Source organism: Felis catus, chromosome B4 (genome assembly GCF_018350175.1).
Source record: "Felis catus isolate Fca126 chromosome B4, F.catus_Fca126_mat1.0, whole genome shotgun sequence".
NCBI classification, from domain to species: Eukaryota; Metazoa; Chordata; class Mammalia; order Carnivora; family Felidae; genus Felis; species Felis catus.
In genome coordinates, this window is record NC_058374.1 from 36,249,355 (window position 1) to 36,274,213 (window position 24,859).

The 24,859-nt window shown below is 42.9% G+C and overlaps 1 protein-coding gene across 8 annotated transcripts in view; it reads left to right on the top strand.

Annotated features, from left to right (window-relative positions):
- Window positions 1-24,859, top strand: part of CACNA2D4 (calcium voltage-gated channel auxiliary subunit alpha2delta 4) — a 113,104-nt gene that overhangs the window by 19,210 nt on the left and 69,035 nt on the right. For 6 of the 8 annotated variants that reach the window (XM_045061207.1, XM_045061206.1, XM_045061205.1 and 3 more), the window contains exons 7-18: window positions 5,362-5,422; window positions 6,082-6,232; window positions 7,948-8,022; window positions 8,933-9,022; window positions 9,132-9,245; window positions 9,722-9,800; window positions 11,282-11,415; window positions 13,160-13,237; window positions 14,026-14,106; window positions 14,682-14,756; window positions 17,863-17,949; window positions 18,493-18,564. In XM_045061207.1, the coding sequence (XP_044917142.1) occupies window positions 5,362-5,422; window positions 6,082-6,232; window positions 7,948-8,022; window positions 8,933-9,022; window positions 9,132-9,245; window positions 9,722-9,800; window positions 11,282-11,415; window positions 13,160-13,237; window positions 14,026-14,106; window positions 14,682-14,756; window positions 17,863-17,949; window positions 18,493-18,564 (1,097 nt within the window). The remainder of the gene's footprint in view (window positions 1-5,361; window positions 5,423-6,081; window positions 6,233-7,947; window positions 8,023-8,932; window positions 9,023-9,131; window positions 9,246-9,721; window positions 9,801-11,281; window positions 11,416-13,159; window positions 13,238-14,025; window positions 14,107-14,681; window positions 14,757-17,862; window positions 17,950-18,492; window positions 18,565-24,859) is intronic. The other 2 variants (XM_045061208.1, XM_045061209.1) reach the window with 2 other exon arrangements.

Here is a 24,859-nt window from a genome sequence, read left to right on the forward strand (position 1 = left end):
ATCAGAGCAATTGATTCTTCCAGCCTTGTTCTTTCTCAAGATTGCTTTGGCGATTTGGGGGGTCTTTTGCTGTTCCATACAAATTTTAGTATTATTTGTACTAGTCCATCCTACCTACCTTTAAGTGTATGACTCAGTGGCATTAAGTACATTCATAATATTTTGCAACTGTCACCACCATCCATCTCCAGAGCTGTCTTAATCTTACAAGATTGGAACTCTACCAATTTGAAAAAATAACTCACCGTCCCTTTTTCCTCTCAGCCTCTGGCAACCACCATTCTTCTTTCTATCTCTCTGAATTTGACTACTCTAAGTATCTTGTATAAGTGGAATCCTACAATATTTGTCTTTTTATGCCTGGCTTATTTAACTTAGTGTAATGCCCTCCAGATTCATCCATGTTGTAACATATGTCAGAATCTCCATCCTTTATAAGGCTGAATAATATTTCATTGTATGATAGATCACATTTTATTTACTCATTCATCTGAAGATGGACACTTGAGCTGCTGCTTCTACATTTTAGCTATTGTGGATAATGCTACTGTGAACAGGGATGTACAAATACCTGCTTGAGACCCTGGTTTTGGTTATTTTGGGTATGTCCTGAGAGGTGGAGTTCCTGGGTCATATAGCAATTCTGTTTTCAATTTTTGGAGGAACATCCATACTGTTTTCCATAGTAACTATACCATTTTACATTTCTACCAAGTGCATAAGGGTTCCAATTCCTCCCCATCCTTGTCATGTGAAAAAAAAAAAATTGAGAGTAGCCATCTTAAGGATATGAGTGGTATTTCATCATGGTTTCAATTTGCATTTTCTTAATGATTAGGGATGGTGAGCATCTTCCCACCTGCTTATTGGCCATTGTGTGTCTTCTTTGGAAAAATGTCTGTTCAAGTCCTTTGCCTATTTTTGAATTGGATTGTTTGCTTTTGTTGTTCTTTAGTTGTAGTTCTTTATATTTGGTAGATATTAACCTCTTATCAGATAAATAATTTGCAGATATCTTCCATTCTGTGGTTCTCTTTTCACTCTATTGATTGTGTCCTCTCATACACAGAAGTTATTATCTGTGTTTTTGGTGTTATGGTAGTGTTTAAATTATCATTTGCTTCTAAATATTGTTAAATTTCCTTGCGATTTCTTCTTTGATCTTTTAGTTATTTAAAAGTGTATTATAGGGGTGCCTGTGTGGCTCAGTCAGTTGAGCATTCCACTCTCAATTTCAGCTCAGGTCATGATCATGGGGTCATGGGATCAAGCTCCATGTCAGGCTCCATACTTAGCATGGAGCTTATTTGGGATTCTCTCTCTCTATATATATAATATAAAAATTTTTTTAATTTATAAAATTTCTAAGTATGTAAGTATTTTATACTTATCTTTTTTAAATATGAAATTTATTGTCAAATTGGTTTCCATACAACACCCAGTGCTCATCCCAAAATATGCCCTCTTCAGTACCCATCACCCACCCTCCCCTCCCTCCCTCCCACCCCCCATCAACCCTCAGATCCTTCTCAGTTTTTAAGAGTCTCTTATGGTTTGGCTCCCTCCCTCTCTAATTTTTTTTCCTTCCCCTCCCCCATGGGTTTCTGTTAAGTTTCTCAGGATCCACATATGAGTGAAAACATATGGTATCTGTCTTTCTCTGTATGACTTATTTCACTTAGCATAACACTCTCCACTTCCATCCATGTTGCTACAAAAGGCCATATTTCATTCTTTCTCATTGCCAAGTAGTATTCCATTGTGTATATAAACCACAATTTCTTTATCCATTCATCAGTTGATGGACATTTAGTCTCTTTCTATAATTTGGCTATTGTTGAAAGTGCTGCTATAAACATTGGGGTACAAGTGCCCCTATGCATTAGCACTCCTGTATCCCTTAGGTAAATTCCTAGCAGTGCTATTGGGTCCTAGGGTAGATCTATTTTTAATTTTTTGAGGAAACTCCACACTGTTTTTCAGAGTGGCTGCACCAGTTTGCATTCCCACCAACAGTGCAAGAGCGTTCCCGTTTCTCCACATATACTTATCTTTTTATTATAAATTTCTAATTCAATTTATTTGCATTCAGAAAACATGGCATATGTGGTACTGATTTATGTGAAGTTAGTTGAGATGCCATCAAGTACGTCATCAAACTTTATAAGTATTCCATATGTGCTTGAGAAGAATATGTGTGCTCTAATTGTTGGATGAAAAATTCTACATATGTTGGTAATCAAGCTTATTAATTGCATTGTTTAAATTTTCTATTTCTTTGCTGATTTATGTCTGCTTGACTCTCTTTAGCCCCTTTGACACTTTTTGTTATAAATCTATTTTGTCTCATATCCACAGAGTGATACCAGTTTGCTCTTGGTTAGTATTTGGGTAATACATATTTTTTGCCTCCTTTTACTTCCAACCATCTATGTCATTTTCCTTTAATCATATGTCTTGAAAATAGCTCATAGCTTTTCAATTTTTATCGAGACTGACAATGTCTTTTACTGGTTGGTAAGTTAAACTTGTTTACATTTATTGTATTGAAATTTGTAAACATGCTATTATATGATATTTAAAATTTTTATTGGTCCTTCTATTTTTATGTTTCCTCTTTCCCCTTTGTCTTTTTCAGAGATTGGCATTTTTGATAAATATCTCCTTCCCTCATTACTTCTCTATTTTTCTATCAGTTTAGAACTTATCCTTCTGTTTCTTTTAGTAATTACCCCTGAAATTTTATCAGGCATACTTAACACATGATGTTAAAAGTAAATAATATTTTTACTCTTCCTCCAGTCACAAAAGAGCTTTAGGACTCGTGCTTACATCCACTTCTCCCACCTTGGCTTCCATTCTATTGTCACGTAATATATCCCTTTTTTGATCCCCACAAATTAGATACTATGCTGTTACTTGAGACAGACATGCCTATTTGGAATGGACTCTTTGTTTACTATTTTATTTGCCCACCATTCCTTCATGCATCCCAAGCTGTCTTTTCAAGATCCTTTTCCTTCTTGAAGTAAATGTCAGAAGTTCCTTTCTGGTGGGTCTCTTGGTGGTAAATTGCTCCTGCTTTGTTTATCTATAACCGCTTTATTTTATCCCCACTTTTTTGTTTTGCTTTTTAATTCATCCTTTTTTATTCTTAGGAGTTACATAAATCATTTCCTGTTGTCATCTCATTTAAACAGAAAAGGCCAAGTCTTTTTTTTTTTTTTTTGAAGAGGAGTGACTAAGCCTACATTTGATGACACACCCCTGAGAAATAGCACAGAGGAACTAGAAACCCCCAAGCAGATTTCAGAAAACAACACTGTTGTTCTCTATCAAAACTGTTGTATTCTTTAATGATTGTTTGGCTGGGAATGCATTTCTAAATTCACAATTATTTTCTCTCAACACCTTAAAACTGTGTTTCTACTGTCTTCTGACTTCCATTGATGTTGTGAAAATCTGCTATCAATTTAACTGCTGTTCCTTTGTAAGCATTCTCGCTTTTCTGGCTGTTTTCAAGGTATGTATGTATGTATGTATGTATTCGCCCTCGGAGTTATGCGGTTTCACTACTATGTGTCTACATGTGGATATCTTATTTATCCTGCTTGGGATATGCTGTGCCTTCTAGATCTATGGATTCAGACTGTTTCTCAGTCCTAGAGCATTTGCCAACATCAGTTCTGTGACCATTGTCTTTCCTCGCGCTCTCCCTTTTCTCTTTCTACAGCCCCAGCCAGATATATATTAGACCTTCTCATTCTAGTCTCTGGGGGAATCTTTCAAATGCATGGATTTTCTCTTATGCAGACCTCTGTCTGCATAATCCGTTATGCATTTTTTTCAACATTTAGAAAAATGTTCCATATTCTTAAGGCTGTTTCTTTGTTCCTAATCACTTCTTGTTATTTATTCTTCCTGATGATTTCTCCAACATAGCTATCTTCTACTTTGTATTTGGTAGTTTCAATACCTGTAATCCTTGGGAGGATACAGCTGATAGTTCTTGCTTCTGCTGCCTCTCACTCACACTGCCTGTTTCTTGTGTTTTTGGTAATCTTTACCTGTGAGGCCACACCATTTCAAGAGTCAAGCTTCCCCCCAAGAGGACCACTTCTGTTTCTTCTTGGAGTTGAGGGTACCCCCACCAGGACCACTAAACCCCTCTTCCAAGGTTTTGGTTCAGAACTGAGAACCTTAGACACAGTTTCTCCTCCTCATTATTGTTCTAAGAATCAGATTCCCCACACCCGTGCTTCTGCTATAGGAATGTGTCCTTTGGAAAACCCTACTTCTCACAGCTGCCTTCAGGTCTACATAAGAGCCATTGTTACTCAAGCTCCCACCATGCTCTGGTCCTGTTTCTTCCTTCCAGGCCTTGGCTCCTGGCTGCCCGGGCCCCTGCCTCTCACTCTTGAAACTCGGCTTTCACTTGTTTGGTTTTGGGGGCATGATCACTGAAAACATCTCCTACCTTTGAGACAAGCAATGCTTCAGAGGGTGTACCTCATCTGAAGTCTAACTGTTATGGAAAAGGATGATCCCTTGGAGCTTCTAGACATTCGTGATACTGACACAACCTTTTTTGTAGCCCAAACATAACCAACTACACTTTCACCTGTTATTTTTAATCTCCTTATTTTGAACTCACTATTCCCAACCATTAAAATCTTTCAAAAGAGATTCTATCATTGATCATGTCAGTGTTATCTGTGCATTGTGTACATTTATCCAAGTTTTTGATCAGATGAATAAGACAAAAACATTCTGTGAGTGCTCAAGGTAAGACCTTTCGTACTCATTCATTCATTTTGCATTCAAGTAACAAACATTTATTGAGCATCAACTCTGCTAGGTACTATGTTAGACACTATACTAGGCCCTGGAATCCTTGACTTCAAGGAGCTTACAGTCTTATAGCCAAATCACTTCTTCCAGCGATCTTAATTAAGCTGAGTAAAGCGGGTGAGCTAGAGAACAGAGTACCTGGCTGTTTATCGCTCTGTCCATGTTTTGCTGATGGTAGTGGATGTTAACTGTCACGCCTCCTTCAAGCTTCCCCTTCTACAACTTGGTGTGAGGTTCAGTCACAAATGAGTCCCAGGTATCACATTTTGAGGGGCCTGTAAAAGTAACCCCAACTCTGGGTCTGGGCAGTGTTGGTGGTAGGTATCCCTCCATAAGTTGCCCTTCCTCCTTGCCTGCTGCCTCAGTTTACAGGGTGTGATCTAGTGGTCCCACACCTGCTGTCCAGATCCGCTGCTGGCCCTGCCTTGGGGTGGCCAAACTGGACATTCTGTGCTCTTTACTGAGTGCTCTTTATTGAGCTGGTAAAAGAACCAGCCCTTATTTCCCCAGGCATCAAATGGACGCCTGATGAGAATGGAGTCATTGCCTTTGACTGCAGAAATCGTGGCTGGTAAGAGCTCCAGGGGAACGGTGTCTGGTGCTGGTATCTCTCTTATAACCTTTGGGTTCTGCCCAGTTCTCCTCCAGTCACTGCCCTACCCCCACCACCAGCCAAGGGCCTCAGGTGTGTAGAACCCGAACCCAGTGCAAAAGCAGGAAGAGTTGCCAGCTGTACTTCCCTTCTCTGCAGCTGCCCTTGCTCTAGGATTCATCACATTTGTCTTTCTTACCCCAAACCTCCTTCCAGCACATTGAGCTGTCTCCAAATCAACCCTCTGCCAGACACTCCCCTCCCTTCACACCCCTCTTCTGGCAGATTTGTAATGGAATCTGAAGGTGAAATCCAGCTTTCTCCCTTCCTGCTGCCTGTCCCTCCAGGACCCTGGCTGGTCCAAAACAAAAAGGACAAGGGTTACCACCGGGACTGCACCTTCCTCCCACCTGATACGTCCATTAGATGAGCACAGTCCCAACTTTTGACCCCAAAATGGCTTTAGAACTGTGCTGAGTGGTTATGGGACATGATAAAAGCTAGCATTGATGTATCATTGCCCTGAAGCTTGGGTACACCTGAGCCACAATCTGAATAGAAATAACAAGAGATTCAGTTGGGTGGCTGTTCTGGCTTTAGTTTTCCCATTATTGGCCTGTGCTTTCTTTCTGTTAAAGGTATATACAAGCTGCTACTTCTCCCAAGGACATAGTGATTGTAGTGGATACGAGTGGCAGCATGAAGGGGCTGCGGATGACTATCGCCAAGCACACCATCTCCACCATCCTGGACACACTGGGGGAGAATGATTTTGTTAATATCATTGCGGTAAATGTGCCTTCCTATTCTAGAATAGCTCTCCCCAGAAAAAAAAAAAAAACCTTTCTGCCTGCACTAGAATGACCTATACGCACAATCACTTGATGCTTCGCACTGTAGAATGATTCTCTTCTCTGAAGCTGGGGCTTCTAACCTAAACTGGACCAAGGATGGGCTTTAAGGGATCCACAGAGTTTCTGAAATTGTGTGTAAAATGTGTGCATCCACTTTTCTGATTCCACAGATTTCATCAATTTCTCAGATGAGTCTGAGAATAAAAATTAAGAGACACTTGCCCTGAGCAGATACTTAACTCACCCCCATCCATGTGCTCTTGACTGGTACCCATCCCTGGAACAGCCTCTCCATTATGCTTAGGATGAGTGAGCCCTGCGCTCTTGCTTTTTACATTCCCAGTCCCCCATCTTCTTCGTCCCACCAAATCCAGACACATTAGGAGAAGGGGAATGTAGGTAGTGGGGGCTAGAAAGGGACCAGCAGACCTTGGTCCTGCTTGCATGGCAAATCTTCCTGAGGATAGCTCTAGACAGGATAGGTCTTCCTGTCCTAGAAAAATAATGAAGGAGAGGGATGAAGCAGAAAGAAATGGGAAGATAACAAGTCAGAAGAATGCTTTCAATGCAATGAAAGAGCAGACCAGTTCAGCCCTCCAAGGAGGCAGAGTTGACTGCCACCTTGGGGGCATCAATTTGAAGGCACCTGATCCAAAGCTTTCCCCATCATTCTGTCACATTGCTGAAAATGCTTGTCTTCAATGGAATTTATATATCTAGTAAAGAAATACCAAGGCAAAATGGGCCCCTCCCCCATCTCTGAATTGCTCCCCTGAGGCCTGCATCATTTACCCACCCACACCACCCCTGGACCTCGCCCTCCCCAACTCCACCACCTTTCCATCCCTAGACATGACCTGCAGCAGTGACAGGACAGTTACAAGGACAGGCCTCAGTCTTTCACAAGAGTGGGAGTGTGCTCCTCCTGCAGAGCCTGCCCCACCTTTCTCCCAACCCTTCTCCTGCTTTTGGGGAAGAGAGGCAGGAGAAACATTTGTTCCCTACATTCCCCAAGAACACCCCAGCACTTGCCCTAGAATCTGCCTGCACTCCTACCACCATGTCACCATCATCTCCCTTTCTCTCCCTCTTGTATTTAAACAGAAGTAGATTAAAGACATCTTCAAGATTTGAATTCTAACTATAGGGAAATGGAGAGATTAAGAAAAGAGGGCAGTAGTCATTCATTTCCCCCCTTCCCATTCCCTGTTGACAGCTAGAGGATCTTGATCATAAATGCAAGACAAAAGGTAAGGTAAAAGAATTCAGTTCCTAATCCCTATACCCAGGCATTGGGGAGGGGTCAGAACATAGAAGAACTAGAAGGCTCTGGGATTCTTGTGGAAGGCACTTTGTCTTGTCCTAAGGGCGGAGACCAAAGGAATTCTCTCAGTGCCTTCAGGTTCTCTGTGTATTCTAGGAGATGGACATCACTCAGCCATCTGAGAAGACCAAGACCAAGATTTGAGGAGAATTTTTAGAGTTAAAGCCCCACTGTCCTCTGTACCCCCTTCTCTCTACTCAGAAAAACTGCCAGAAGCATAGGGTACTCCAAGATAATATTACACAGGTGCCAAGTTAGCCTGTGAGTTTCCTGAGCTTCCAAACTGATCCTATCTCTTCTGTCCCCTCTGCCCTCTGCAACGACAGTACAGTGACTACATCCATTACATCGAGCCTTGTTTTAAAGGGATCCTTGTCCAGGCAGATCGGGACAATCGCGAGGTGAGTGTCCACCATAGGTGAGTGCCTGATGCTTCTGAACCCCTGCTTGATTAGGATGGTGGGCAGTCACCTGAACAGACTTCCTGACGGCCCCCTTTACTTATTCCCATTGCACTTGGAAAGAAGGAAAAGCAGTTACCCATGTAAATACCCCCAAGAAATTGCCTCATAAATATGCTGCCTGCTTATCAGAATAGTGAGCAAAGAGAGACCTCCCATCCAAAGGAAATCTCACTTATTCAGAACTGCTTTTTCACTCTGTGGATTATCCATGACTCAGTTTCCCTCTTTGCCTCCTCTGTGGGTCTTTCCACTGTATCAGTCCTCATGAAGAACTTCCCCAAAAGGAAGAGAAGTTCAAACCCATTGGATTGAGTCTTTCTCAAAGGCCAAGGAGGAGAGGATGTGGTAACTTTTTTGAAAGGAAAAGTTTGCAGGTCACAGATCCTTCTTTCTGTGACTGGAGAATTTGAGTTTGGCTTCTTCTTGAATCCCAGCCTCGGGTTGGACACTGGAGCCCCTGGCGGCCTCCATGGTTTCTTCTGTGAAATGCTCACCATTGGGTTATGTAGGTCTGGGTGCTGAGGATGCTGGGGATCTGGGCATTGGTTCCCAGCAGGTCTGCCTGAACTGTCCTCCCTGCTCTGGATGGGCTCACACTTGGCATTTCCTTCCAGTAGTGGGGATGTGTTTGCACCTAGCCACTTGCACTCTTTCTGTTTATCTTGGGGGCATTTAAGAAACATCTGTTGTAGGGTCCAGCCATGAAATTAGCTGGATCATGAAGAGATGGATCCTGTAGTCATGTTCTGGGCAAATAGCTCTAAACAGCCTCTGAAATTAAGACCACAGATGAAAGTTCCTTGGCCATCAATCCACTGACTCTCCTCTAATTTTTTACCCATGATAGCATTTCAAACAGCTGGTAGATGAGCTGATGGTCAAGGGTGTGGGGGTTGTGAACCAAGCCTTGACTGAAGCCTTCCAGATCCTGAAGCAGGTACCGACACCTGGTGAAGCTCCAGGAGAGTAAAGGGTTAGGAGACGGGGTGGAGGTGTGGGGGGGACAGTTGGGCTGTAGTCATGTTACCTGTCCTTTCCCCACACAGTTCCAAGAGGCCCGGCAAGGAAGCCTCTGCAACCAGGCCATCATGCTGATCACCGATGGGGCTGTGGAAGACTATGAGCCAGTATTTGAGAAGTACAACTGGCCTGACCGCAAGGTTACCCTTCTGGTGGAAGTCAAGGGGGCAAGGGAAGGGGCCAAGGGAAGCGTTCTCTTACTGCCTGCATAGGATAACCAGTGGTGCCCAGAAAAACCAGGCCTGCCCTGAGTTCAAATGTCCTGCTCCATTAGACACATTAGTAAATGTCCCAGATTGGTGTTCCAAAATTATGGTGACCCTAGGCACAGAGGACTCATGTGAGAGAGTGTTCTGGGTGAGAGACCAGATGTGGTGTTCAGATGAAAACTGTCAGGCTGTGACCCTCCACGCTATACCTGGCTCACATTACCATGGTCCTGGCAAGTCCCATTGCTGCCTAGGCCCCAGGGTCCTTTCTGGTCAAAAGGATGAGAGTGGAGAATTCAAAGTCAGCAAAATGCTTGACCTGACATCCAAGTCTCACATAAATAATATTAACACTACTTATGGCCAGGATCTATGTCTGCTGAGTGCATCTGTGTCTTGTGGATTAGGTTCGAGTTTTCACTTATCTGATTGGAAGAGAAGTGACTTTTGCTGACCGCATGAAGTGGATTGCATGCAACAACAAAGGTAGGTGGTGTGTGAGCAGAGCTGCTTGCAGCCTGCACCCAGTCATCGGAGGTTCTGAGCCATGGCTCCTGTATTGGGGCCTTACAGAGGTACTGTGTCAAGATAACAGTATCTGCCCCTCCTTCTAACTTGGAAAAATCTAGACAAAATGTAGATTGCCCCAGGAAACCTTGAGTAAATACATGATCACCCCTGCAGGACTCTAACTTATAAAGTCACCTGAAATGAAACTGAGAGGTCATCTGTCCAGTGTTTGCAGAAGACAAAATTCTCTCTTCAAATAAAGCCTGTATGAATCATAATACAGACAGAGTGATGCAGGGGTGAGACCTACAGTTTAAATGTCAGTTCTTTCTGATGTCTAGCCTCCATTCCTCTGTTGCAAATTAAGTCCATTTACTCTGGTTCTGCTTCTAGACAAAGCAGAGGGTCATAATTTTCTTTAGAATAATGTTTTGGGTGCAGTCCTCATCTGTCTCTGGCCAGAGCCAAAGATCTGGGCTGTGCAATGCCAACTTGGTCCCTATTGATTCGACCAAAGTTTATTGAGAATGTACTGTCATGCCTGGCAAAGTTTCCAAATTGTGGTCAGGATGGACTCAGTCTTGCTCTTGTTGCTGTCCAGCAGAGCAAACAGACAAATCAGCCATCAGTGGTGATATAAACTGTAAGGGCAGAGGGGCACAGACCTTACAGGGGCTGGGAGATTGATGGGAGAGGCACTTCCCCCATTTGGAGGTGGCAGGGAGGGCTTCCTAAAGGAAGAAGTGTCTATGCTGAGATATAGAGAACGGTAGGAGTCAGCCAACATAGAGAGCATTAAAGAGTGTTCCAGAGAGAGTGAAGATCATGTTCAAAGGGTGTGAGATAAGAGCATGCTGGGAATGGAAAGCAGTTTCACTTTTTGGAGGGTGGAATGAATGTTTTGTGGGAAGTGATGCACAATGAGACCAGACAGGTAAACATGTACTAAGGCATTCAGAGCCTTATAAGCCATTTGCTCTTTTAAATATCACTGTGGCTACAACCAAAAGTCTATAGCACCCCTCCCTGTAAACAAGGAAGGACAGTAGTCAGAGATAGGGGGGTTAGGGGACACCAAGCTACTGTCTTAGACTGGACCCCAATACAGAGCTGCCTGCAGGAGGGGGTGCTCTTGGGAGATGACCCTGTAAGGAAGTGAGGAGGGCATAATCATGAGAGGGAAAAAGAGCCACAAGGCCCCTGCTGCTCCTGTGGCATTTCTGGACTGAGAGGTCCCCCCACAGTTCTCCCAGATTAAGGCAGCACCACTGGCCTCCAGCTGCCCGCGGGAAAGGACACAACCTTGGGGGAAGTAGTTCCCTGTGGCCCAGGGCAGCTCCCAGTGAGAGCCCAACCTGTAAGCTGAGAGCAGCTGGGGGAGCATTTGTGGGCCCTGCAGAGTGATTCCAAGTTGAACCCCCAGCTTTTCACAACCACACAACCCTTTCCTCTGCCAGGCTACTATACACAGATCTCCACACTGGCAGATGCACAGGAGAACGTGATGGAGTACCTGCACGTGCTCAGCCGCCCCATGGTCATCAACCATGACCATGACATCACCTGGACAGAAGCCTACATGGACAGCAAGGTGGGGGCCTGACCCTGCTCCAGAGTTAGGGGCCCCAGGGAGTAATAGGTAACTTCCTGGGTCAGGAGAGGGGTGAGCAGAGCACCTCCTCAGGAGATGGCGTGAAGGGGTGAATACCTTTAGCCCACTAGAAGACCCATTGTCTGTATGTTACCCCCAGAGGCCCAGAAACCCCGTGAGCAGACATGTCCAAGGCTATTCTCCATGGATAGAACCCCTTTTCTCTAGACTTGTGCCTCCCTTCTTCCCATTGTCCTCACCTCCCTCATTGTTCTTCTCTCCTACCTGTTTCAGGAAGAAAGGTAGCCAACCAGTAATTCAAGATACTATGGCTTCATCAGGTGCTCCCCTTCCTGCACTTTCAGAGACTGCCTGTGGGTTGCAGTGATTTACACAAAGGAATAGATAGCCAAAGTAGATGAGATGTGTGGGGGCAAGAGGGACCTTCCTGGCACTTTTCAAATCATATCACATACATAGCCACCTGCTTCAGTGGTAAAGTCTCAGACTGGGATTGAGAGAGACCTGAACATAGTGGCTTAAATAAGAGAAAAGTGTACTTCTCTCTCATGTAAAAGAACTTTAGGGGTGGCATCCCAGAGCTGATGAGGAACTTCCTGGTCATCAGGGACCCAGGCTGCTTCTTGCATCCCCTTGGTCAACCCCAGGGTCCTCCTGGTTCCAGTAGCTACTAAAACATTAGTTAACTGAAACTACTCACTTTCAGAAAACCTTACTTCCAAACTCTAAAGTGAAAAACCAGATGAGGAAGGGGAAGAGACTTGATGGTTAATGATCTATGCATAGTATAATGAATATAGACAATATCTTACTATAATTATGTAATGTAAATAACATCACTACAATGGCAATCATGTGACAATATGTAAATGTATCAAAGCAACACCATAAGTTTACACAATATTATATGTCAAATATATTCAATTTTTAAAAAGTTATTCATTCTCCAAGAAAGTATACTATAGACTTTCATGGCTCAGCACCCTCCTTTGGTTGATCCTGATGAAGATCACACATATTAAACATACCTGTGCATGCCACCTGTGAGGACCTATCTTCATGATAAAGTGGGGTGCTTGTGCAGAGCCCCTTCCAAGGAGGCTGAAGGAGGCTGCACAATGAGATGAGGCAGTCAGGGAGGAGGGCCATTTGGGAGGTGTGGAATGATGTGGCTCTGGTGTTCTGAGTGACGAAGAGGTTGTGGGTCTGTCCCATGTGTGTTGGGAGTGACCCTGAGGTCAGCTACAACTATGCCTGCCCTTGAGCTATGCTTCCTCATGCATGTGCTTGTGTTTGTGGGTGGCTCTGTGTCAATGTCCTTCTCCCTCTTAACTGCCCTGGGCTGTCATTTGGATCCACAGCAGAGATTTCTGGGCATGTGTGTGATGTGCCCCTTCCATGGCTCACGCTCATCGTTGGCATGGCCAAGACAAGAGTACTTCATGAGCATGTTTGGGAGCTGGGTTGTGGGCTCTGGAGTTTTGACACTTGTCCTGGTTTAGGACTATCGTTGCTAAGAGACACTGGCCTGGTCCCCTTTCCAGCCCACCTCTCTCCTTCAGCATTTCTGCCAGCTGTCCTTTTGCAGAGAAGGGGAACCTCACTTGTGGTTTCGTCTTCCTGTTGGAAGGTGACACTTCAGCGATAGTTGACATTGGTGACTGTGGGTCCTCCACACTATGGACTCTGAGATCTCTGTCCTTTGCTCTTTCCTCCCTGGCAGTTATTCACTTCACAGGCACAGAGCTTGATGCTCCTCACCACTGTGGCCATGCCAGTCTTCAGCAAGAAGAATGAAACGGTGAGTGGCTGCTCTCTGAGAAGTTCCAGCAGATTTTAAAAGTTGGGGTCCCTGGCTGGCATCATTAGACCAATGGTTCTTGATTGGATGGGCATCAGAACCACCTCAGAAGGGTTTTATATTCAGATTCCAAGCCCTATGCCCAACCATTTATATCAGAATCTCTTGGTTGGGAGGGGAGTGAGGGTGGGAAGTGGAGTGGGGTCCATACTTCCCAAACTCACCCCTTGATTCTGCTTAGTCATTTTGGGGTTGTCTTATTTCTCTGCACGTGGGACCACTGTCCTGAGGATATAAGGCTAGAAAAGTCACCTGCCAACTTTCTGGCAAAACAACACTTAGCCTACCAGTTTGGACAGCCTCTAATTTGTAAAGGCCTCTGGTAAAGGACTTTCTAGAACCTTCCATCCTCTATCTTGTCAGAAAATGTTTCCTTATAGGCCTTGTGTGTTCAGAGCATCCATAGATTATGGTCCTTCAGATTCTGATACTCAGCCTCTGCTATGAAAATTAATATTTTATTCAACTTTGTATTTCTTTTAAATATTATGATTTAAATATTAATACTGGAAATTAATCTTCCCTGCAGCTGAGATTTCTCCTGGGGCCTCTTCCAGTAGGTTCTAGATTTTTATTCCAGAGAGCTCAGCCTAAAATCCAACTGCAGAGGAAGGGTCATATAAGGAAGTGGCTTATATCTTCCAGGTTCTGGGAAGGCCAAGGGTCCAGTCCAGCCCTGTGCACAGGGAAGCCTGGCCTCCCCCTGAACCAGGTATTTTTCTTTCCAGCGATCCCATGGCATTCTTCTGGGTGTGGTGGGCTCTGATGTGGCCCTGAGAGAGCTGATGAAACTGGCACCCCGGTACAAGGTGAGCCTGGATCAGATGCCTGAGTGGGGGGTCACAGGCTCCCTGGGAGCTGTGCTACCAGGCTCAAGAGTCTTTTTGCAGGCATTGCAGCCAAGCCCAGAGTTGGGATGGGGCCCCTCAATCCCACCCCACAGAGAAGTGCAGGCACTGAGCCTGGTGGCAGTGGTTTGGATTTCTGGGACCCTGTGTCACCACCAGCTCTGACTTGCTCTGTGGGCTTCAGAAAGTTCTTTCCCTTCCTGGTGCCTCAGTTTTCAATCTGCTCCTCAATGCCATGCAGTCCTGTTTGGGGAACAAATGAGATTAAATCATCAAAGCACCTCGATAGAGCATGTGATGGGGAAGAGGCTGAGTAATGATATGCATTATTGTGGCTGCTACAAACACTAAAACTTAGAAAGGAATTCAGAATCAATGGCTAGAAGCATGACGCTGGCTCAGTTATATTCTAATTTGAAAAACTCACTGCTGTGAGCTGCCATCTTTAATAGTCCTGCAATCCAACCCTCACCCAGCTCCAGTTCTCCAGCCCAAACAACAGGTCTGATGCCCCTCAATCCCTGTTGTTTTGGCAGCTCGGAGTGCATGGATATGCCTTTTTGAACACTAACAATGGCTACATTCTCTCACATCCTGACCTCCGACCCCTGGTAGGTACAGATCTTACTTGCATTGGGATCTTAACTATATGGGATTTGGGGACAGTTCATAAAATCAGTTAAAACAATGAACATACATTGGGCTCCATTTAAGAACCCAATAGATAATATAAGAAAAAAAATTTAAGTCATGGTTTCCGTCTTCAAGCTGTTTGTAATCTAGCAGGAAAGACAAAACAAAAAAAATAGGTGAACTGATTAATGAACAGTCCAGAAAGCATATAATGAAATGTGCAGTTTTCTCTGAAGGACAAGCTTCCACTTACATTCCTGTCACTGCCTCAGTTGCTCCACACTCCTCTTGGAGTCTTACAGTGGTATCAGCAGGACTCCAGGGACTGCCCCCTCCACAAGGGGGTGTGAACATTGAGTTAACAATAAAAATGGCAAGGGAAGAGTCTCATGAGAGGTGGGGGGGAGGGGCAGTAAAGCTGAGGCTCCCCAGAGTTTGTCTTGGGATGATATGTTCCTTAGCACTCCTGCCTCCTTCCTAGCTCGCTCCATCCTGATGCATGGGGCTGGGAACATTTTCACATGCATTCAACAGAACAACTGATGACCAAAAAAGTTGCATCATTCTATCTAAAAGTTCTGCCTCCAGGGCTAGGGGCTCCCTGATGCCTCTGGTCTGGGCACTTGGCTGCTATTGATGACAATGGCCACACCTTTCAGTGTGATTGTTCAGGGAAGTAGGAAGAAGGCAGTTAAGTCCTACAGGAACCTTAGCCCTTTCCCCTTAAAGTCTCACACTAAATTGAAATGGCAGCTGAAGACAATACCAAGCAGAGCATCTTTGTGAGAACTTACTAAGGGGCTCATCTGCCCCAGGTACCACTTGAAGAAATCATTCTAAGCCAAATTCCATTTCAATTTGGTTCAGATAGATACTGAGTGTCCATAAAGCAACTGACTGAGCTATTTAAGGCAAAATATAGAAGTTCATAGTAGAGATCAGGGCACACTGGAAGCCATGTTGTCTTCCCAATTCAGACTCTACTGGGCAAGCATCTGAACCCATAATGGGTCACTGACCTCTACCAGTGGGTTCTATAGGGAGCATTCCCAGTGGCAATAAGATGATTCACTAGGAAAAAAAAATAATATGTCAATCATGGAGCTGACTTGTAAAATTGAAGGGCAATGGTCAGAAACTCATCGGTCACCATCTATATAATCTAGATGAATATAAGACTTCAACCAATCAATTAATATTGTGGACCTACTGGGTGCCTGACCTTATAACACTCTGAGAATACTATAAACAGAAGGTTATATCTAATTAAGGAAATAGAGTATACACAAATAGACTTGAACAAATGAAACGATTAGAGAAAAATAGCATGTAGAATATTATTACATAACAAACATTATTATGTAAAGCCACCATGATGAGATTCCTAAGGAAAGCACTATCAATTTGTGGTAGGTATTAAGAAGAATAACAGTTAAGTTAAAAAATAAAAATAATAGAGGATTTGCCTAGTAATAAACTGAAAGTGGATCAAGAGCCATACTTCTGGCCTGAAATCTCTCTGTCTGTGCTCCAAGTTATACAAAGTAGAACTGTGGTTTTAATAAAATGAGCTAAAGATGATCTTTCATGTATCATCAGGAGTTAGAAAATAGAAATGAATGACGAGTATTGCACCTTACTCAAAAGAAACAGATCTGGTGTAAAATATGGCAGGGCAGTGCTGTTTGCTATAAGCACAGCATCACCAAGGCCAAGAACAGAAGCATCATCCAAGCATGGATGCAGAGAAAAAGAGAAGAATGAAAGAATACTACTGGGGCCATTATCATGCAAATCTCCCAGAAATAAGGTGACACTTTCTTGAAAAAAGAAAAAACTGGCAGAAGCAAGATACACAGTGATAGGGGACTTCAGTCTTTTAAGCATCTTCAGGGCCCCATTCTGCTAAAAGTAGACCCTCTGATTAATTCTTAATTTACCCTGACAATAAACCATCCTGTTTCCTTTTTTGATCTATTATTAAACTAAACCTGGGAAGTGCTGCCAACCTAGTAGCAGATACCTTGACAATATCTGTCTTGGTATCAGAGAGAGGGTGGCAGGGAGAGATGGAAGTCAGGGCCAAAAAACAACAACATTCAAAGACTTGATTAATGGCTCTATGTCAAGCTGGAGGGAGGTCTTTATTAGGCACTGTAGAATCTGCCTGTCCTTGGCTTTGTCCCATTCAAGAATTCAATCAACAAGATGAAAACATAGAAATCAGATGACACCAAGTCTGGAAGGTGTGGATAATACATTAAGGGAGGAAATTAGTATTCGGGCAGTATTATAAACAATGGGCTGAAACTAACAAGATGAATATATTAGGATGCATGGAAAGTTCTGCAAAATATTCAATGCTCAAGCATAATATTGAAAAGATGCAATTTAACAGTGTACCATGTGAGGAAGGCCAAGGGCACTTAACTGACTGAAAACTCTATTTGGGCCATTAGGGCAGTGTAGCTGCCCTGAAAATCCAGTAGAATCAGAGGCAGCAGTCAAAGCCATATGATATTTTGGTCCACACAGGTCACACCCACACTACACTGGTCAGAACCCCATCTAAAATATTGACTTTCGTCCTGGGCTCTTCATTTTGGGAATGACATGGACAAAGTAGAGCATATTCAGAGGGACCTGAGGGATCTACAACCTGAGAATGTTTAGCTTATAGAAGTGAAGTCAGGAGTAACAAGCACCTTCCAAACCTTAAGAGTTGTCAGGTGGAAAACATGTGCAGCTCCAGGGAAAGAATAAGACCAATGGGTAAAAGTAACAAGGAGCCAGATTTCAGCTCTGTATGGGGAAGAGCTTTCTAACGATTTAGAGCTGTCCAAAACCAAAACAGGCTGACTCACAAATAGAGAGCTCCTCATCATGGGAAATACTCACTCAGAGGCCGTGAGACCATCTGTCACAAATGTTGGGAAGGGAAATGCTGCATCAGCTGGAAGGTTGACCCAGATAACCTTTAAAGAATCACTGAGATTCTTTGATTTTATGAATATAACTGTAAGGCTTTATAGCAGGGCCTTATGTTTTAACCTCATGTCTTTCTTCATGACCTGCCCACTCCAGTACAGAGACGGGAAGAAACTCAAACCCAAACCTAACTACAACAGCGTGGATCTCTCTGAAGTGGAGTGGGAAGACCGAGCTGAAACTGTGAGTGGGGAAAGCAGGAGAAATAGAAGCTGGTGTAGCTCTACAGCCAGTACTCAAGCCAGCTGTGGGGCCATGAGCTCTGAGACCACCCTGTTCCTCCCCATGGAGGCTTTCCAAGTCCAGACCAGAAGCAGTTCTGTATGACTGCTGTAACAACATAGCAGTATCTTACTGAATCCCAGGGGGGTGCTGAGGCTGAATGAGCCATGTCTGTAAACCACAGAGGCTGAGCTCCAGTGGTATTTCATTCTGACTTTTGGGGTCAATAGCTCATTCAGAAAAAATTGTGTCTCAGTAATATGGCACTATGTTCTCTCATACATCAGTGTACTTGGGAGCATTATCTTGGTGAATGTCTGGAACTATAAGCTGAGTGGAACCTAGAATCATATCTATGTTCCCTCCTGTGTATTCTGCTTAAAGGAAAAAAGGAAGAACTGAAACTATTCCTAGGGATCACCTCCAGTCTGGTCAATAAAGCTCAGTGCCTTCCGCCCTCCAGTGTGAGCCAGGGAACTAATACCATTATCTTTCCTCTTGAAGCTGAGAACAGCCATGATCAATGGGGAAACAGGGTCTCTCTCTATGGACGTGAAGGTTCCACTGGACAAAGGGGTAAGGTGCTCGAAGGAAAGAACCAGGGTCTGGTACCAGGAAGGCAGCTTCCCAGTTGATTGAGATTTGGGGAGGTGACAAGGGACTTTGACCTAGCTTAATTAGAGCTTAAGTCTTGAGTGCTTGCTGTAGTCTATGGGGCTTGACTAGAGAGTATATCCAAAATGTGCATCAACCCCAGAGAAACATCAGGCCACAAAATGATCAGTTCTTTGGAGACTACCAAGAGAAGCAGTAGGTTTAGCTCAAGGCATTTACAACGCTTTTTTCTTCCTGATGCTGCCTGCTATTTGGCTCTTTTGTTGTTTGTTATGGAAAGGGGAAAAGCGACAGTTAATTTTATAAATTGTTAGCAACTCTTGAAATCGTGTTATATGGGAAGAGGTTGAAAATAATTGCCACTCCTTAGAGCTGATTTTCATCCACTGTAACCACAGATAGTCAAGAATCAATACACTCACTGATGCCATTGCTGTCTTCCCAGATCTACACATCATTTATAAAAGATCATATCATCTTCTCATTTAAAAGGTTCCACTGCATTTGTGGTGAATTTTCATTGTCCCTTGACATATTTACAAATGTCACCTCCTCCCTCACAACCACCCCCACCTCCTCCTCTTGTTGCCCATCTGCCTCAGCTAAAAGAACACAGGCATCTGTCTGCAACAATTAGACCCAAGTTCTTCCACAAACACAAACCTCCATGGAAGCCAAACAAGAAAGCATTGGAAAGGAAAAGCAATTCATTGCATTCCCTTTAGACACATGGGCTGAATTTCACTGGGACCAGTATCTGATTTCTGTGGCAGTTGCCTGCTTTTTATAAGCTCTCGGCTGAGAAAACCCTCCTTTAGGCAGACTGGAAAATATCAATGATGTTACCAGTTATGGCAGCTCTTTCTCCTAATCCAAAAGAGTAAAGGTTTCTTCCATGTACCTCCACCTTTATCCCAACAGACTCCTGCTTACATGCATGAAGGAGCTCTTCCTTAGCCCAGCCCAACCAAAACATTTCAGGTAGCTATAATGAAAATTTTAACATGCACATGGCAGACAGCAACTCCCAGATAGATTGGAATATAGCTATACTATATCTAATTCAGACTGACTTACAAAGTAGGTACAGTGTGTCTTCTATTCTTTCCTCCCAGTGCCCAATGTTCTCATGCTGCCTTCACACTTCTCAAAGCCACCAATTGAGCAAGAGTTCTAACCAGATCCAGACAGTCTGAACTTCTCCTCAAATTTCTGCCCATCCCTTTGAAATGTGTTCATTGCTGATAATAAACCATCCAGGTCAAATGTGCTATTTAACAAAAGCTTCCAGACATGTGGGTGCTTTAACATGAGTAGGGTGATGCTGATGATGATCATGATATAATGCACATTTCATAGCACATAGGTGTTCATGCCTTACTACTACTACTAATAATAATAATAGTGGTAGCTAACATTTATTTGAAACTTGACTAAGCATGTTATAAGTATTCACTTAACATTCACAATCCTATGAAGCATATACTATCCTATCCCCATTTTATAGATGAGGAAATTTAGAGAGGCTAAAAACTTGCCCAGTCATCTAGATGATTAATTGCAAAGCCCTCATGTGTCTGATTCTAGATCACACACTCTTTTTTTTTCTGAGAGAGAGAGAGAGAGATTGAGAGAGAGAATCTTAAGCAGGCTCTGCACCCAGACTGGAGCCCGACATGGAGCTTGATTCCACGACCCTGGGATCGTGACCTGAGCTGATTTCAAGAGTCAGATGCTTAACCAACTGAGCCACTTAGGCACCCCTAGACCCCACACTCTTAACCACTAATGTTTAAGGCTTTTTTGTAGGAGTAGCCCTGAATTCTCTACTCACTCTCCAGCCTTAAAGAATTCCCAAGAGTCTCTTTAGAATTCTGTTTCCATCTTTAAAATTCATTGTCTTCTCCTCTCCCTCCACCTCATTATATCATAACTCAACTCTAATCTTTCATCTCTTTACTTCCATGCTCAGAAGCCATCACACCTGCACTGTGTGTGTAGGACATTTTGCTATGTGGCCACTACTGTGGTATCCAGCCTCCTGCTGCTCTGATCTATTATGAGGCCACTCTGCGATGTTGCTACATTTTTTTCACTACCAATTGCTTTGTCTGCCCAATGTGTCTTCTCTTTTTAAGAGTCACAGACAGTTCCATTGTTTTCTCGCCTGCCACTCTATCCCATCCTTCACAGCTCAGTGGTGTGTCTCACCTCACAAACTCGTTCCTCACTAGAAACACTCTTCATATCTAGGCCAAGGGAAGCTTTCTTAAAGCATTGTGGGAATATCTGTCATCATTCAAGCCATCCTTCTGGCAGGTGTAGTTTGTTTTGTTGTTTTCTCTAGGGGATTTTACATGTATCCTTACTTCCCGTGGATCAATTTAGACCTTTTTTCCTAAACACCAGACAGGTAAGTATGGTGGCATTCACAAGACAGTAATGGCAACCCAGCAAGATTTAGAGCAGGGCTCACAAACTCAAAAACCTATGGGGTCAGATAGGCTGTGTTCAGAAATGTGAGTAATAGAGACAAGCCTCAGTATTTGTGGTTCTGGGAACTGAAGAGTTACATGTATCATCTAAAGGAGACAACTAAGAATCTGTATTTTTTAATGTGCATTTAATTCCAAAAATATTGAAAACACAATCTGGGCCAATATCTAAGATATCAAATTGAAAGGAATCCAGCTTTGGCTTGTAGGCCTCCTATTGGCCATTTTGATAGCTGTCTGTTTTCCGCAAAATGTGGACCAGTAATAGGTATCATAATTTCTAAACCATCAGTAGCATCCTGGGCATCCTAAGACATGTTTAAAAGAAAAGACAGGGACACCTAAGTGGCTTAGTCAGTTGAGTGTCCAACTCTTGGTTTCAGCTCAGGTCATGATCATGGGATCAAGCCCTGCATCAGGCTCCTCACTGAGCATAGAGTCTGCTTAAGAGTCTCTCTCTCTCTCTCTCTCTCTCTCTCTCTCTTTCTCTTTCCCTTTCTATTTCTCTCTCCCCCACTCACACACACACTCTCAAAGAATAAAAGGAAGGAAGGAATGAAGTTCATTAGTTTAATTTAAAACTTTATTTAAAAAAAAAGAAAAAGAAAGAAAAAACAGGTAAAATATCCTGAAGTATCTTATCCGGCACGCTTTTTATCATTTTCATCTTGTTTGATAGTTTAGGACAAATAATTAGCAGTGGGAGAGGAAGAGAGACAGACAGTGTTCTTTACTAGCCTTTAGATTTTTCCAAGTTAGCCCTGCTGATGGGTTCATGGTGTGTATACACACACACACACACCCACACACACACACACCAGCAACTGACATAGTCAGTTAGGACAGATTTGCCGCATATTCCTCCAGTACCTTCTAATCCCTATGCACTGGATTCAGGGGGGTAGCTCTGTAGCACTTTCTCATTCTCTCTGTGTGTTACACACTCATTCACTTTTTTTCCAGCAAAGGAAGGCAATCTATTAAAGGAGGAGATTGTTCTGACACCTCTTTACTTGTATTTTCCAAACCTCTCCAGTTCTTTCTTTCTGTTAACAAGATTCAGAGACAGCACCACTCCTCTCTTCCTTTTGCCTCAGCCTTAAAAGATTATCTCAAAGTTATGATTCTAGTTATGAGGGAGCAGCTTGCAATAGACTAATTCTCCAGTATATAACAATTATAAATTTGAACAAAATATTAAAAAACAAACATTTAAGGACATGCGAAAGTGGCCAAAAGCAGGCAGAAGCAAGGGTTGAAGAAGCTTCAACCCTTGAATCAAGAGAACTACACTGGGTGAAACACACATTTATGTGTTTTTTTTTTTTCTTAAGGGATGCCCCAGTCTGTTTAAATGAAATAGCTATAATTCAAGCAGAAAGCTATAGTTACCATCTTGAAGTATCAACTAACAGAACTTGGGCTCTCAGAGTGTATTGAAATGAAAGAAAATACCCTAGAAATAAGGGATCCTACAGTTGGGCTGGCCCTAATATATGTAAACAAACTCCTCTCAAATTCTTGACCGACCTTAAAGTACATATACGCAGGGGAGACTCTAAGTACCCAGGGGAAAGCAACAGTTGAAAGAGTTGAAAATCAGGGGCGCCTGGGTGGCGCAGTCGGTTAAGCGTCCGACTTCAGCCAGGTCACGATCTCGCGGTCCGGGAGTTCGAGCCCCGCGTCAGGCTCTGGGCTGATGGCTCGGAGCCTGGAGCCTGTTTCCGATTCTGTGTCTCCCTCTCTCTCTGCCCCTCCCCTGTTCATGCTCTGTCTCTCTCTGTCCGAAAAATAAATAAACGTTGAAAAAAAAATGTTTAAAAAAAAAAAGAAAGAGTTGAAAATCAGAACAAGGATTTCAACTGTTGCCTATGGTAATGAAGACAGTTTGGACTCTAAGTCACACCAAGGTGAAGAGGCGTGGTGAATACCTCAGGATTTTCTTTGAAAGCACAGAAGAGTTATACTTTAGGAGCAAAAACTATGTCCCAAGACCAAGAGATTCACTCTAGACCTAAAGACAAAGTTGAAACAGACCCACCCTAACAAAAATGTAAATCCAAGCCTCCACATGCTCAAGGTGATCAGCTAATTATTTATCTGCTGATTAAAATAAAAATCAACACTTGTCAGAGGAAGACAAGGTATCTCCAACCTATTCTTTACAATAGCCAGTATAGCATAAAAATTAGCAGGTGCATGAAGAAAAAGGAAAATGTGACACATAGTTAAAAGAAAAAGCAGTCTTAGAAACTGACCCAGAGATGACCAGCTGTTGGATTAGAAGGACTTTATAGCAGATATAACACATTTGCACAAGGAATTAAAGGGCAGTCAGAATGAGTGAATAAATGGAGAGTCTCAGCAGAGAAATGGTTGGGGTTTAATCAAAGTAAGTCCACTACAAGTGATATGAATATAGGGTTTTATTCCAGGGGTTAAACATTATGAGATTGTTATTGCTGGTAAAGAAGTTTGTAAGGCTGGTGTCTCTGCATCTAGTGGTGAGTTTGAAGTCATCATAGGTCAGTAGGACTAGCAATTTGAAAGGAATGCTGGATGAAATGGTGGGGGGAGGGTGGTGCAGGAGAGGGAACAAGAACAGACTGAAACCCATGAGGAAAAATAGGAAGCATAAGCACAACTAAAACCCACATCTGTCTCTCACTACCTCTAATCTCAAGAATATGGGCAATCTGCAAGAAAGAGCTAATGCCATTCATGTGGAGCTGCATAGTCACCAGGCTCAGATCTCAGGAAAGCTGAAGGAAGAGATCCAGTGGCAGCTGGGGAAAGTTTCTGTTGGGAAAGCCCAGAGATCAGAGCAAGCTGCAAGTGCTCGATATGCTATACTTACCTTTAGCGTGTAAAATGGCTGTTACTTCCCTTCTGCCTTACAAATCTCATGCAAACTTCTCTCTTGGCCAGCCCTAACTTGGAACCATTCAGGAAAGTAAGTCTGGAAATGTAGATCCAGCTTAGTTAATTTGACACAGTATATAAAACCACAAGAACCAAGTGGAAATTCTAAAACTGATGAGTACAATATCTGAAATGAAATTTTTACTGGATGGGCTTATCAGCAGTTGGAGGAAAAAAGGACAGTGAATTTGAAGACAGATAAATAGAAATTATCCATTCTGAAGAACAAAGAAAATTTTGAAAAAATGTTTGAAAAAAAAATTATCCCTCAGTTACCTATGGTCTGGCATTATGTCCTAAGAGTCCCAGAAGAAGGGAGAAGGAATGGAACAAAGGTATTTGCAAAAAAGAATGCCCCAGATATCTTGAATTTGGTGAAAAACATCACTCAGAAGATATAAAATTTTCAGCAACCCCCCAAGCAGATAAAAAGAAAAAGAAACCACATCTAGGCTCACCATAATATACCAGCTGAAAATCAAAGATACAGGAAAGTCTTAAAAGAAGCTAGAGGAAAGCAGTAATAAAATTATGGCTGACTTCTCATCAAAAACAATATAAAATAAAATGTTTTAAATGCCAAAAGGAAAAAAAACCTCTCAACCCAAATTTCTATGTATGGAGAAAATATCCTTCCAAAAGATGTGTATTTAGACATTTTCTTATAACAGAGAACAGAGTTTATCACCATCAGATCTGCTCTATAAGAAATGCTTAAGGAAGTTCTTGAGGCTGAAGAAAAATGACACAGATGGAAACTCAGATCTATATGAGGAAATGAACAGCACTGGAAATGGTAAATATGTGCACTAATATGAGACTCTTTTTGAACTCCTCAA